Here is a 15,346-nt window from a genome sequence, read left to right as displayed (position 1 = left end):
AGGGACGCGCTGACAAGGCACCACCAAGTGTGGTCCCCGTCCGATGTCTACATAGACCGTGGCATCCGTACCTATCCGTCCATACCAGTAACTCCCCTCACCCAGCCCTCATCTCCGTACAGCCACCTAGCCAGCCCTGCTGCAGCATGCAACGACGTAATGTCAGCATGAAACCACAGCGCGCCATTCGACCCAAGTGTCTGTCTTCTATGTCTCTCTTATGTCTCTGCTGATCTGTTTCTTTCCCTTCCCTCGGTTCTGACTCGGTAAAGCTCCCATTGAATTCACCGTGAGGGCCTTCTTCCAACGCCCCTGTCGACCCCGATGTGCCTTACGGTCCCCAACCCCATCTTTTTTCTGCTCGCCCAAGTCTTGGCGAGTTGGGAGGGGTACGCTGGGTCAGATCGTGTGATGCGTTGCTGTTCTCGGCTACGCACCAAGTAGAAACAACACGACCGTCTCATCTCACACTGGGTTCACGACATATCAATCAGCCGGGTAGAAAGGTTGTTCAAGTTTCCGTCTGTTCATCAAAGCCGTTACCGGAATATGCCCGCCTATTTCATGTCGTGGTTGTTCAAAGTACACATTCGACTTCCTTGAACGTGTGACCCCCATTTCCCCCGTCCTTGGCGCCCGTTGCTAAATGGCTACAAAAAAGCTCTTCTCCCCCTCCTTCGGCAGCACCCTTGCCTTTCTCATAATCGGGTCCTCGCAGCTGAGCCGAATCCGCTCGGGCGTTGCCGGGCTCTCGAGCCTGAGCAGCCCGTCACCCACCCGGTCCTCCCCGATCGTCGCCTCCACCCCGTACTGCCGCCGAGACGCCTTAAGCGCGTCGCGGATGGCAAAGAAGACGGCGCTGCCCATGAACAGCGGCGGCTCGCCCACGCCCCTCGACCGCTGGATCGTCCGCAGCTCCTTCCACTCCACGTCCTTGAGGAGCGTCACGTTGAACTCCTGCGGTATGTCCCGGAACCCGGGGATCTTGTACGCCCCTGGCCCCCGCGTGAAGAGGTTGCCCGCCATCGGCCCGTTGCGGAGCCAGAGCGACTCCTCCATCGTGAAGAGCCCGAGGCCCTGCACGAAGGCGCCCTGGATCTGCCCGTAATCGAGCGCCGGATTGATAGATTGCCCGACGTCCATCTTGATGTCCGCGCGGATGCAAGTCCACGTCCCCGTCAGCGTGTCCATCTCCACCTCGGCCGCCGTGACGCCCTGCGTGAAGTAGAAGAACATTTTGCCACGGTTCTCGTCCCAGCTGTAGCCGATCTCCGGTGTCTTGTAGAAGCCTTGCGCCGATAGGTTCACGCGGTCGAAGTACGCGGCATGTGCCAGATCCTTCATCGTCGCCTTCGGCCCGAGCTTCTCGCGGTACGGCGCCAAACGCTCGTTTAGCTGCGCACATGCGTTGTGGATGGCATATCCGTTGAGGTCCGATGAGGCGGATGCCGCTGTTGCCGAGGCGTTGGCCACCGTGTTGGTCGCCGTCTCGGATATGAAGACATTATCCAGCGGTACCCCGAGAGCCTGGGCGGCGATCTGCGTCATCTTGGTGTGCAGGCCCTGGCCCATCTCCGTCCCGCCGTGCGCCACGAGAACGGACCCGTCGTGGTAGATGTGCACCAGGGCACCCGCCTGGTTGAGGAACAGGGCCGTGAACGAGATGCCGAACTTTGTCGGGATAATGGACAGGCCGCGCTTGCGCCACTTGTTCCCATCGTTGAAGCGCTTGACGAGCTCCCGTCGCACCTCGTAGTTGGCTTCCTTCTGGACCTGCTCGTACATCAACGGGACGTGCCAGTCCGTCAGGGGCTGGTTGAAATGTGTCGGTTCTAGTGGCTTGTAGAAGTTGATCTCGCGGAACTTCTCCACTGGCATGCCCAGCCGGTCTGCGACCTCCTCCATGTACGTCTCCGCAATGAACATGCCCTGAGGACCGCCGAAACCTCGGAATGCCGTGTTTGACATAGTGTTGGTTTTGCACAGGCGTCCACGGATGAAGACGTTCGGGATCTTATAGCAGCCGTCTGAGTGCGATATCGCTCGCTCACAAACAGCCGCGCTGAGGTCGAAGGTCCAGCCGGCATTGTTGAAGACGTCGAGGTCCAGCGCTTGGATCTTGCCGTCCTTGTTCACGCCGACCTTCCATCTTCCCAGGAACGGATGACGCTGGCCCGACGTGACCATGTCCTCTTCCCTCGTCAGCATGTAACGGCAGGGCCGTTTTGTCTTCTTCGCCGCAAGTGCGAGTGGGGCGCTGAGCTGGATCGACCTCGTCTCCTTGCCGCCAAAGCCACCGCCAAGCCTCTTGACGCGGACGACAACCTTGTTGGCTTGGACGCCAGTCATGCGGGCGACAAACACTTGACTGTAAAACTCTTTAGCATGGGGGTGAAGCATGGGGGCTGATAAGCTGGCTTACGTCTCGTTGGCGTTCTGGGTACTGGAAAACACCTCCATCTCTCCGTCTTCAAGCTTGGGAATGACCAACGAAGCCTGCGTTTCGAGATAAAAGTGCTCCTGTCCACCCATCCGCGCCGTTCCAGTGAACACGTAATCGCAGTTCTTGAACGCCTCTTCGGTGTCTCCGTTCTTGAGCTCTCGGTAGTAGTTATGGAAGCTGTCTTTCTCGATGGCTTCTTCGATGGTAAGGATCGACGGCAGCTCCTCGTATTCGACCTTGACCGCGCGTGCGGCCTCGGCGGCCTTCGACGCCGAAGTGGCGAGTATCATGGCAATTGGCTGACCGGCGGTGAACACCTCGCCCTCGGCAAAGAAGAGCTCGTCGAAATGAGGCGCGCCCCAGCGGTTCTGCTCGGGCGTGTCGACATCGTCCTTGTCAATGTAGTCGACGACACCCGGCATGTCTAGAGCCGGCGAGTAGTCGATCGACTTGATCTTCGCGTGGGCCTTTGTGGACAGCACGAAGCAACCGTGCAGCTCATTCTTCAGGACGGGGAGGTCGTCGATGTACTGCGCCTCGCCGGTGACCTGCTTCAATGCGGCAACATGGCTCTTAGACTTGCCGACGGTCTCCTGTTCATATGCAGCAGCCGCGCCGTGATCTTCTGTCCCTCCCGAGATACCTCGCTCGAGTTCGTCGATTGCTTCGATATCGACGTGCTGGCTCTGTCCGCCTAGGTTGGTGATTACATCGTGGTAGAAGCGGTAGAAGAAGCTGAATGCCAGTGCTTTCCGGTACGAGGCCATGCCTCCAGGAACGCTGAATGGCAAGTCAAAGTCGGTGCCGAGGGCGTTCATTGCTCCTTCAAGAGTCTCGAGCTCGGCGATGCGCTTGCCCACCAGGTAATCCATGGTGTTCTTGGCGGCCACAGTCATGGCGGCCATGCCACCGTAAACGAGGTTGCACTCCGTAACGACACCGTCATCGTCCACCTTGACTCGCAAAGCACCGGTGACGATGGCGATGTCGTCGTCTTTCCTTTTGGCCTGCTTGTAGGCTCTGAAGAATTCGTTCTTGGCGGCCGTCACGGGTATTCTGATGGAGGCGATGATGGCATCCTGCGGAAGCGCCGTCCTTCGGTAGCCGGTAAAGAACTGTGACATGGGGATCTCCGTCTCCTGGCCTCGAGACTTGGCCACCAAAACGGCGTCGGCCGCCCAAAGAACGGGATTCAAATCCGAAATTGGCGACGCCGTGGCGAGATTGCCAGCTGGCGTGCCGACGTTGCGGATTTGCCTTCCGGCGAAATACTTCAACTGCTTGTAGATGCCCTCGAAGACTTGGCCCCGGGCATCCCCGTAGTGACGCGTAGCCTCTTTGCTGATGTGCTCCAGGTCTGTCAGCACCACGTTCCCGCCAATCTCCAAATGGTCGTCCTTGAACTCGTACTGTCGCAGCTCTGCAATATCTCCCACAAAGACGGAGACGGGGTACTGTTGTGCTTTGAACTTGATTTCGATCTGGGTCTCGGTGCTGCCGCCGATGATCTTGGCGGATGGGTAGACACTCTTGATGTCGAGCAGCTGCTCGAGGGTGACTGGTCTGTACCACTTCTTTCGCTTGTTGCCGAACGCCAGCGGCTTCATTTCATGCTTCTTCAACGCCGGGGGGAAGATTAACTCGGTATCGGGGTTGTACTCGATGAAACCTGGCGGCGTGAACCTCTTGATGGGCTGGTCGTTGAGCTTGGCCTTGTCCATACAGCACCCGCCAGTCTTCTTCTCGCCGTCGGCATTGTCCATGCAACATCCCGACCCACCGTTCGTCCACGCCTTGCCGCACCCCCTCTCGACGCTGAACGTCTGGGCAGCTTCCAGGATGGGCTTGTATCCCGTACATCTGCAGAGGTTGCCATCAAAAGCCTCCTCGATATCCTCCTCGGACGGCGCCTGGTTGTTGCGCAGAAGGGCGTACAGGCTCATGACGATGCCCGGGGTACAAAATCCGCACTGGCTCCCGTTGCTCTTTGCCACACGTTCCTGGGCGGGATGTGGCGCCTTCGTGTTGCCGATGCCCTCGATGGTGATGACATGCTTGCCATCGACGCTGGCCAGCGGAGCCAGGCAAGCGTTGACACTCGCGTGGTAGATTTGCTTCGTCGTCGGGTTGAACTGAGAGATGACGACGGTGCAGGCGCCGCAGCCGCCTTCGCCACATCCACTGAGTGGGGTGTTAGTGCATTCGGCGCGGAGGCTTGGTCGTAGTGATACGTGAGGAGACAGGCATACTCACAGTTTGGTCCCCGTCAGGCCGATGCCTCGCAAGTACTCCAGCAGGGTGACTTCGGGGTCAATTTCGTCGAGTACGACGCGAGTGCCGTTCAGGTAGAAGCGGATGGTATCGTCAAAGTCGGTGGTCAGCGTGTTCAAGGGACCGGCATCCCGCTCGGGGGAGATGGCGATGGGCGCCATATTGCCTCTGAGCTCGATTAGGTACTCGGTGACTTGGACTAGAAGAAGGAAAACAGTAAACAAACAAAGGGTGTAGAGTACCCTTGAGCTCGACAAGTCGCGAGGCAGAGGGGAAAAGAAAAGGAAAGAGGAAAGCAGGTGTGTCTGGGATGGAAAGTCGAGGCAACCCCGCAGCTTTATGGCGACAAGAGACGCGAGACAAGGCCGAGAGGCGAGAAGACGATACTGCTTCAGGCAAAGTGGTGTTCTGGAGGTGAGGACACAGGTGAGGTAGGGGTAGCTGCAGAAGGACGCACTATTTTGGCCTCTGGCCTATGGTCTGGTCTGGTCTTTGGTCTCTTGGAATGCGGTTTGTGAACATGACAGCAATGCCGTCGAATCAAAAGGCCCGTGTTTGAGCTTATCAGCGGACTCTCCCCTCCCCCCTCGTTCCCTGTCCAAATGCCTCTACCAGTCTACCACAGCTATGTACCTAATCCACCGATGCAGCATCCGCGATCTTGGTGGGGGTGGCTTATCGTTATCGACCCCATCCCCCTCTTTTTGGCCCTCCCCCGCCACTCGGAAGGCCGGTAGCACGCTGCACGACAGTGTGCCAGGGTTACCCGGCGTCCTGTGCTGTCCCACAGCGCCTCTTGCCGCACAGCAGCGGCCCCTCTGTCGGCCGGCTCCGTCTCCCAGCGGTCGGCATCTTCCACCCTGCATTTCCCACCCTGCATTTTCCATCTTCCACCTTTCGTCGTCTCTCACCCCCTACATCATTCCGCGCCGGTCAGCAAAGTCCACCGGTCTTCGACGGTCTCCCTGCCCACCACGCCACAGGGTGAAGTACAGTTGTTCCGAAAGTGGAGAGTTGCGACGAAGCACCTAAAGATTGTTCTGCCCCGTCTCCGTCTGTCGGTGGATTGTCCGAATGGCACTGCTCGCTCATCAACTCTCTTCGCCTACGGCAGGATAACTACATGCAAAAGCTTCCATACTGCGGTCACCGCTGACCATCGGAAGCCTCAATGCACCATTCAGACACGTGTAGTACACGACATCTCTCCAGTCTTGACTTCCTCATCTCTTACAAGACGATCAAAGTTACTCATTGCAGATCCCCCGCAAACTGCCTTTGTCAATCTCAACTGCCGCAGACCCTACCCCAACGTGACGCATTCTGCCGCCACCGGTTCAGGAGCGTTCCGCGTGCGCTGACATCGGCGACTGTACCGGACCCCTCACTTTCGCGTGGGATTCTGGCAGCAGCATGACATCTGGTTGCGTCTGAAATCACGTCAGAGATGATCATGTTCCGGTATTGCCGTCTGGCGTGCAAAGGATGCAAAGGCATGTGGCCGAACCTGTGTTCCATTCACCGTTCACCGCAACTCTTCGCGGACTTCACGACCTTTGCCCCTGTGCTGTTCATCCTGTCGAATGTGCTTGTTGCGTCTCAGTCAAGATGAAGTTCTTCAATGTCATTGATGGCCAGCGCCGCGGCAGCGATAAACACCACCGATGCATCGATCCCCGCACAGAAGAGCCCCTCTGGGACGCCCCTATTGCTACCGTCCATGATCTCGCGAATGCCGTTGCCGCAGCCCAGAAAGCCCTCAAGGCGTGGTCCAAGACCACGATTGACGAGCGGTGCGATTACCTACGCAGGATTGTTGAAGTATACACCACACACAAGGAGGAGCTGATGGAGATCGTCATGAAGGAGACCGGGAAATCGGTGATTTGAAACTCTCTCCTCTGCCTTTACCAAAGTTGAGCGAGGGCGGCGCTCACCAATCCCCAGAGACTCGTGGCCCAGATCGAGATTGGAAACACCTGCGACCAAACCATGTACTACAGTATGTCTCTCCTACTGCCCCTTCACGGTTTTCGGCACGCTCAGGCTCTATAGCCAAGGTCCATCTCGAAGACGAGATCACTTCTGAGGACGACAAGCTCAAGATCGTTGCCACGCATCACCCTTTGGGCGTTGTTGGCGCCATCTGCCCCTGGAACTTCCCCTTGATTTTATCAAATATCAAGGTGGTCTCCTCACTCATCACGGGCAACTGCATAATTGTCAAACCCTCGCCCTTCACGCCCTACTCTGTTATGAAGTCCATCGAGCTCCTCATCGACGTATTCCCTCCCGGTGTAATCCAGGTACTCAATGGCGGCGCCGACCTCGGCATCGCCATGACGCTGCACCCAGGCATTGCGAAAATCAGCTTCACGGGGACCATCGCCACGGGCAAAAGCGTCATGGCCAACTGCGCCAAAACCTTGAAACGGTTGACGCTGGAGCTGGCTGGCAATGACGCGGCCATCGTCACGGACGATGTCGACATTGGAGAGGTGGCAGGGCGGGTTGCTACCGGATGTTTTCTCAACGCCGGCCAGATGTGCGTGGCCACAAAGCGCGTCTACGTTCACGAGTCGATCTACGACGAATTTCTCGAGAAATTCACCAGCGAGGTGAAAATGTCTTTCTCAATCAAAAGCGACGCTACCTCGCCTAGTTTGTTCGGTCCAGTCTCAAACAAGATGCAGTATGACAGTGTCAAAGATATTGCCGACCATTACAAGAGGAATGGCTACAGCGTTATCGCAACCGAGCTTCCCCTGGATTCCAAGGGCTTTTGGGTGCCGCCTACTATCGTCACAAAGCCCCCGGAAGACTCGATTCTTGTCCGGGAAGAACAATTCGGTTCGTATTGTCCCGATCTCCCTTTCACTCGCTGTTTGTAAGCGGCAGATAGACTGTGACTCATTGAGAGGAGTAAACTGACATCGGCTTCTAAGGCCCAATCCTCCCGATCCTCACCTGGACTGACGAAGAGGAGGTGATCCAACGCGCCAACCTGAGCAACGCCGGCCTCGGAGCGTCCGTCTACTGCAGAGATGTAGGCAGGGCTGAAAGCATAGCTAGAAAGATCGAGGCAGGGACGGTTTCGATCAATGTGCCCGAGCTGCCAAACGTCGGCGGCTACTTTGCCGGGATGAAGGACAGTGGCCACGGTGGGGAGATGGGCAAGCAGGGGTTGTTATCCTATTGCTACACCCAAAGCCTTCACTTCGCAAAGACTTGAAGAAGCTGAGTTCTACATCGCTGGGGTTAGAGTTTGTAATCGCAATACAGAACACTGTCACAGTCTCCTCCCAACCACCCAACCTTAGACCGCAGACAGCTTCACGTAGTCTTCTTTGCACGCCTCTCCAGTTCAACAATCGGCGTCGCTGTATCGACGATGGTATCCTCCAGACTCTTGTACTCCAACCCCAACACCCTCCCCGCCAGGGAAGGATCCAAGCCGAAGATACCCTCGGGCAGCGCCGCCTTCGCCGGGTCACCCTCGGGGATCCTGTGCCTCAGCTCCGGGAATCTCTCCCGCAGCACGTTGGCGATCTTCTGGTTCGACACGCCGCCCGCACCGATGACGAACCGGTTCCCACCCGCGTCGGGCTTCGTCACCGCGAGCAAGTGCGCGCGCGCCACGTCCCGCACGTCGACGTACAGGTGCAACACCTCGGGCGGGACGGGCGACGCCGACGTCAGTTCCGGCGCGAGGAGGCCCGCGTAGAGTATGAAGTTGCTCTGGTTGAGGTCCTGCGGGGACGCGAGCGTCGAGGGGTCGTATGGCGGCCCGTAGACGATGGGCGGGTTGATCGTGACGAGGTCGAAGGAGGGCTTCTCCTCGGCGACGAACGCCCACGCCGCCTTCTCGGCGAACACCTTGCTTGCGAGGTACGCCAGACGTGGATCCTGCGCCTCCTCGACATCCTGCTGCGAGACCTCGAGCCAGTCCCGCTCGTCGTAGATCTTGGGCGGGTCGGACACGGCGGGCTGGAAGACGTTGACCACGGCGGCCGTGGAGCTCGTGACGACGACCCTCTTCACCGAGGGGGCCGCGCGGGCGACGCCGCGCAGGATCTCCGTCGTGCCCTTGACGGCCGGGTCCAGGAAGTCGGCGCTGGCGTTGCCCTTGCGGAAGTCAAAGGGCGAGGCGGTGTGCAGCACGGCGTCGAGGGGCGGGTCGCTGGCGAGGACCGCGTCGAAGGCGCCCGGGGCCGTGATGTCCGGGACGATGGCAATGTCGAGCTGGGGAGGTGGGTAGGAGCGGAATGTCGCGCGGAGCCGGGAGGCGGAGGACTCGCTCCGGACGACGGCGAGGACGGAGTGCCCTGCTTCGAGGAACTGGGCGAGGATGTGCTGGGCGATGAAGCCGTTTGCGCCGGTAAGGAGGACGTGTTGGGGCATCTTGGCGAGTGTTTTTGCAGGGCGGTCCGGGTTTCACTTCCGAGGTTCTGCTTCTATGGACGGTATCGCGACTTGGAGAGGTTACGAGTCCCGAGCGAGGGCCTTAAATACCCCTCCCTCCATGGGGAGTGTAGTCTCCAGGGAAGGGGCCCGACCGTCACAATCCCACAACGGAATTCAAGGAACGAAGCCCGACCGCCTCTCTCCCACTCGGCATGCAAGGAACGAGGCGGGCCTTGGCTCAGCGAATGGGCTACCCTGATCGCATGTCTCAAGAGGCAGACGTGTCTCTATTAAACTTTGTGACGAAGTGTGCCGTTGGCCCGCTGTAACCACACTCGGTAGGGATGGATCGCGACGGTCCCATAAATGGCGCCCGGAGGCCGAATGTTCACTAAACCAGCGGGAACCCCTCCCGATTTGACCAGAATACGGTTTGAAGCTTTGAGGCCTCGGCAGTTTCGTCCGGAATCGTCCGATTACTTCGTTCTGTTGGCCAATTTATCAAAGGCGCTCGCTCAATCTGTTCCACTACTGTAAACTTGGGCAGTTCGACCATCGTTCGGTGACCGGAAGCCCCACATCGACCTCCGCCATTTGCCGGGGACTGCCGCAACCGGGGATCCACTTGAATTAGCTGCTCCGGGAGAGAGGTTTGATTCTAGAGAAGCCCGTGACTCACCGGGTCCGCCGAGTCTCCCAGCAGACTGAACGAACCACGTTTAACATTAGGACGAACAAAACATAAGACGAAACATGATCGTGAAACAAAAACTGCAAAAGTATGACCAGCCTGGGGGTCGAACCCAGAATCTCCTGATAACATATTTAATCGTAGTCAGACGCCTTGCCATTGGGCCAACCGGCCAGGTTGAAGTGAATCCATTGCTGGATGTTGTTCGGTTAGCCGCAACTGTGGACTAATAATAGTCACATTCAATCGCTCAACGTCATTTGATTTCCTGTTCAGCCACTTCGTTTTACAAGTCTCCCTTGCGGGCAAACAGGCGCTTTTCTCCCGGCAGGATAGTTTGGGCATTGATATGAAGCTAAAAACAGGTCGTGAGACTCTGAATCCGGTTGGCTTAAAAGTGCACGAGTTTCGGCTCTTGTCTCTTCCGTTCCCTCGGTGACGGCCTTCCATCACTACTTGCCACCAGTTGCAAACTGACTTCTTCTTGACGGTCTAAGAATGTCGAACACATGAAGGCCTGGCTAGACCAATCTTCAAGGAGCTGGAGAAGCATCACACATCATATGAAAACTTTCGCCGCCAGGTCTACCAGATACGAGGAGCTAGCCAGAGAGAATAGTGGCGCACAGCAGGTCTCGCTTAAAGACATTTGTGAGAATCAAGTCTGCCTCGGCTTCCTGCAACATCACCGCGACATCTGTTCCTCCTCTGGAGAAGGCAACGGCAAGAGGCGTACCATTAAATTCGTCGACGCAGTTAAGATCCTCGAGCTTCATTGTCTTGATCCTGTTCTGTAAGACACTAGGGAAATTTGATTCAAGGGCTTCGTTGAACGACTTCCCCGAGCGAGTTACCGTATATCTTTCTCAGCCAAATCCCTGAACTAGACTCCTACTCCAGAGTCTTCAGTAAGTTGGACCTGCCCTGATTCCATGCTTCGACATAAACTCAGCAGCGTTTATACGGTCGTACTCAGCAGCTCGCATCAAAAGGCGGTGCACTTGTTACCATTCAAATGATTGATGTCGGCATGGTCCTCTCAAAGCTGGTCGAATCCGCTGCTCGCCTTGTATGATGCGTATATCAGTACGGGGGGAGGCTCCGGATGAGTCCCGAGAATCGACGTTTCTGCCTCGTTGGGCAAGTTCTAAGACCATATCCGTCGAGCTCATGTACGTGGCGATGCGCATAGCGATACACCTTTGTCAACAGGACTCGGAATGCAGAACCCCCAACATTCGTAATCTTCGTCTTTCAACGCACTCTTTGCCACTTGCTTGGGAAATGGAGGACGGCGTATTCGAGTAAGGGTGGCTTTTCCTCCAACCCTTATCTGGAAGAGGGAATGACTGTTGCGAATACGTTGTGCCGTCGTTGCATTTCTGAAGCGCTCTAATTGGCGCCAAAACCTCTCGACATCGTTGTACTACCATGAATGAATCTAAGACTTGAACTCCGACATGTCCAGAAGTCAGGATTGCCGATCCGCGTCGTCGATGACTTATCGATACTTGTGGATGAGGCTGAGCGGGGACAGCTATGGCAGTAGTCTTCCATAGCAAACGCATTGCTGTATTCCCTCGGTCAGGGATGTATCTTCGTGAGTAAGGCGAGTTCGAATATCGTTGGAGTGAACAATCAGTCCTGTGGTCATTTCTTCCAGACGGCGCAATCTTCAGATGATGCGAAGCGCTTCCTACTAGGTGAATGGCCAGAACATGGATTTTCAAAATTGTGTTCCAGCGTTTGGCCGTCTTACTCGCATCTAACTTACTTTTCAGCTTTTCAGTTGCCTTCGAGATTTGGTCGAGGGCGCCATCCTTTTCGAAATTGGTCCGTAAAGGATCCGTCAAGGACCCCTATGCTCTGTTCATCTCGGCGAATGTGAAGGAAAGGCCTGTGGTTCTCCTTGAGGTGATTGAGAACATACTATATGTCGATGAAGAAATGTCATGTGGGATTCGGTCGCTCGCTGTGGTAGCGAATTAAACTTGGGGCAACATTCACAAGGCTTCAGAGATATTACTGGAGTCCAACGTATTCCGTGATGCCATCGTTTAGGTTAAAATCGGTATTCTTTCAAGGGAGTCTCTTTGACTTAGTTCTCTGAAATGACCTAGTTTGGACAATCAATACTATTTGCGTCGTCAGACAACGGTCTCGGTAGACTGGCTCTTGGAGATAGCAGTCAGCTGATAGTCGCGACGTAGGGCACACAACGCGACGTGAAGAAGCCAGTATGTCTCTGGCTATAAGCTCTGTACTTATTCAGAGGACGAGGCTGCTGGGCAATAAGCATAAAGTCTCAAGATCAGCTCGATAACCTTCGCTCGACTGACCTATCTCGACTACTTCCTGGGCCAAGCAGGGCACCCTTGTATGAACTGTGCTTGGACAGGCGAGAAAATCTGCTCGCGGAAACGGTCTAGCATGGATGTCGCCTGTCGAACAGCTCACACCTGAGCCACACCAGGACACCTCCAACATCGTTTAGCCTGATTTGGAGTGACAGATTTGGGAGGGGGGGGGGACTCCCAGAGGAACCACGGGTCGTGCACTTTGATCTGGCGGCCGCAATTGCCCGTTTTGTCCCTATACGGATAGCACTTAGGGTCATTGATATACTGGGCCTTCTTCTATATCTTCAAAAAGTGGAGAAGCTCATACGTCCTAGGTTATATAAGTGGCCAAACAAGGTTGGTGATTTGCCAGGTCTACAGGAATCCCCTCGGACACCACTTCACTATCGCACGAGCATGCAACGCCGTGCGCTCCACCGAGGTCATATTGCGCATTATTATTTGTATTATGTATTTCATCTAGACGTATGTGGGCACAACGACAGCAGATTGCCTGCCCCGTTTCTCGCTCTCCCCGCCGCACTCAGTTGCCCGGGTACCACCTGCTCAGGATGGAGGTGACGTTTGCCGGCCGGCTGAGGTGAGCGCAGTGGCCGCTAGGCTCGTTTTCAGTCTTGGAGCCCTCGGGCAAGACGCCGGACATGCCCTGCTGGTAGGCGAGGGGCAAGGCGTTGTCCTGGGTGGCGTAGAGGTAGGCGCAATCGATGCCGTTGCTCCAGGGCTCGTAGCTGGAGGGTGTGACGAAGGCGCTCAGGGAGGTCCAGGTCATCTGGCTCGCCCACTTCTCCTGTTCCGAGGCGGGCAGGTCGTTGAAGCCGACCTCGGGAAGCATGGTCGTGTTGCCGACGACGCGGTCCTCCTGCGATACAGATCAGTACATTGTACCCGCGCACCGAGCAAGCAACATGGGACTCATGATCACATACCTGGACAATCATCCAGGGGAGCGGCTGTCCGCCGAGAAGATCAAGCAAGCTGGAGCCCTTGGGGAGCATGAAGGCGCTGGAGTAGACGATGCTCACGACACCACCGGGGGCGCCGGCAGCCGAGCGGGTAGCGACGTCGTAACCCTCGACGGCGTTGCTGGCAACAACACCGCCGTAGGAGTGAGAGTAGATGACGACCTCCTTGCCGTCGGCGACGAGCTTGTCGAGCTCTGTGCGCACGGCGGCGACATCGTCCGACAGGGTAGCCAGCGGGGTTGTGGTGCCTCCCACGGTGGGCAGGGAGACGACGGAGGCGCTGAAGTCGGCGCTGGCGAGCTCAGTCGCGAAGGGCTGGAAAGCCGTGGGCAGCTGCCAAGCGCCAGGAACGATGAGGACGGAGGGCTTCATGGTGGTTGGATGTAACGTTGGAGACTGGAGAACCACGCAGGGTGCGATCTTGGGTCTTGTCAGAGATTGACGAAGAGGGGGGGGGGGGAGGGCGGAAGCGGGTGGGATGGATGCGGAGGGACTCGAGAGAGAACAGAGACGGTCTTCAAGATAACAAGAGAGGCAAGTCATGGGCAGAGGCAGATGTCGGTTCCTAAAGTACTGAGTGCTATAGACACCCGTTCCGGCGATGCATGAACACTCGTCCCCAGCAAGCAATATCTCCGAAATGATGGCCCTCTGCGAGCCACGGACTATACATGATTTATCGGCGGGATATTTGTCGGATACTGTCCCATGAGGTCTCTATCCCGTTAGTGCAACTTACGCGGTCCTCCGAAGTTATCCACAAGCGGCCCAACATTGGCGGTGGGTTCGTCCAGGAGTCAAGACAAACCACTTGTGAAAAAGGGGCCAATGCGGGGGTCTGAAGGGGTTACTGCGGAGCGGACAATGGGATAATGGCGCAAGCGGTTGTTACCCGACTCGATCTGGCGGAGACCGGATGTGACATGAAGCCTGTCAAGTATCTATACATGTTTTCCATGAAAAGCTGGTTGTGTGGGTGCGGTGGATGACGTTGCTTCGTCTGCTGGGCCGTTGTTGTGCAATCCTTCTAGTTTTGACATCTCGGTAGTTGGGTTGCTTTAGTCTCCGGAGTGAGGCTCTTGCAACGATCTAACCGCCTTTGCCAAGTTGCCTCGGCGGTTTCTGACGCGCTGTGTCGTATCTGTGGCCTGTCCTCGTAAACAATGAGAGACGAATCCTCCAGGACGTTTTTCTTCATGAGCATTTGACATTAATGACGCAGAGAGACATCTTGAACCCACATTTGGCATCCTGCAGCAGATTGCAGGGTTCCTGACTCAACGTGATCCCCATCCGCGTTCCGTGGTTTTTGCTTAGAAGGCAGTGCAACCCTCTTCCTGTGCTACGTACAGTATATCAACCGCGGGATAAGCCATACTTGATTGCCGTGGCTCGGATGAGGATCTGTCGATTCTTTCCTAGTGCTACGGAACATGGGTATCCCTGGCCATCAAGGGGTATGTCAGGCGGGACCTACTCACTAGTGGTAGAGAGGGTATTTTCAAGGGGACAAATCCCCAACTAGCGCACAATTACTCTGTATCTTCAACGGTTTTCGAGACGAGACAACCTGACAGGCCCCCGGAAGAGAGCCGTGCGCCGGTCTGTTTCTCCCCTTTCGAGTCTTTAAACGTGGTTGCCGGCCGTGCCACACGTGGGCTGGCATTGAAGAACTTCTGTGGACTAAGACTAAAACAAACATGTTCCTGGCCCCCCCCATACGACATCACCCTGACCAGAGCCCACAGATGTTTGGCGAACCCTCGTGGGTATTCTTCTCCAACCCGACAAAGATTGACAAAACCAGCGACTCCGGGATATGACCGGATGTTGTTCCCCTCTAGCCACTTCCTCTTTCAGGTTGCCATCCTCAATACGTCCCTGTCGAGTTGGTACGGCCCCTTGCCGAGGTCGTAGCCGCAACGGGGCTTGATGGAACTGTCAAACATGACATGCCGAAAGAGAAAGGATTGACAGTTTTGGACGATGGAGCCGTGGCTCGACCGCAACAAATGGGGGCCGAGGAACCAGACACTCACGTACTTGGTACTTGGTCAAGCGATGGACCAACAAACGTGTGTGTCTCTCGAAAGGCAAAAGGGGGAGAGGGTCTTTTTTGTGAAAGGAGTTCGGCCGGGTAATGGCAGCTGACGATGCCCAAAAGTTGTTCAGAGAATAAAACGATGCTCAGTCCCCACGTGGTGCTTCCACCGAA

The 15,346-nt window shown here is 56.3% G+C and overlaps 4 protein-coding genes across 4 annotated transcripts; 1 reads left to right on the top strand and 3 right to left on the bottom strand.

Annotated features, from left to right (window-relative positions):
* Window positions 1-642: 642 nt before the first annotated feature.
* On the bottom strand, window positions 643-4,875 carry CH63R_10755 (Xanthine dehydrogenase; the record flags this gene model as incomplete). Its single annotated transcript, XM_018305729.1, has 3 exons — window positions 643-2,368; window positions 2,423-4,624; window positions 4,697-4,875. 3 exons carry the CDS (start codon window positions 4,873-4,875, stop codon window positions 643-645), a joined length of 4,107 nt encoding a protein of 1,368 aa, XP_018155153.1.
* Window positions 4,876-6,199: 1,324 nt separating this feature from the next.
* Window positions 6,200-7,946, top strand: CH63R_10754 (Aldehyde dehydrogenase; the record flags this gene model as incomplete). Its single annotated transcript, XM_018305728.1, has 4 exons — window positions 6,200-6,595; window positions 6,662-6,716; window positions 6,770-7,597; window positions 7,660-7,946. The coding sequence occupies 4 exons, from the start codon at window positions 6,200-6,202 to the stop codon at window positions 7,944-7,946; spliced, it is 1,566 nt and encodes a 521-aa protein (XP_018155152.1).
* Window positions 7,947-8,047: 101 nt separating this feature from the next.
* CH63R_10753 (NAD dependent epimerase/dehydratase) lies at window positions 8,048-9,115 on the bottom strand (the record flags this gene model as incomplete). The annotated part of the gene is made up of 1 exon (XM_018305727.1): window positions 8,048-9,115. One exon carries the CDS (start codon window positions 9,113-9,115, stop codon window positions 8,048-8,050), a length of 1,068 nt encoding a protein of 355 aa, XP_018155151.1.
* A 3,577-nt stretch (window positions 9,116-12,692) lies between these two features.
* On the bottom strand, window positions 12,693-13,503 carry CH63R_10752 (FAD binding domain-containing protein; the record flags this gene model as incomplete). The annotated part of the gene is made up of 2 exons (XM_018305726.1): window positions 12,693-13,028; window positions 13,096-13,503. 2 exons carry the CDS (start codon window positions 13,501-13,503, stop codon window positions 12,693-12,695), a joined length of 744 nt encoding a protein of 247 aa, XP_018155150.1.
* Between the last annotated feature and the right edge of the window lie 1,843 nt (window positions 13,504-15,346).

This window comes from Colletotrichum higginsianum (assembly GCF_001672515.1).
Source record: "Colletotrichum higginsianum IMI 349063 chromosome 7 map unlocalized unitig_7, whole genome shotgun sequence".
In the NCBI taxonomy this organism is placed as follows: Eukaryota; Fungi; Ascomycota; class Sordariomycetes; order Glomerellales; family Glomerellaceae; genus Colletotrichum; species Colletotrichum higginsianum.
The sequence above is the reverse complement of the archived record's forward strand: the minus strand, read 5'-3'. Positions and strand labels throughout refer to the sequence as shown.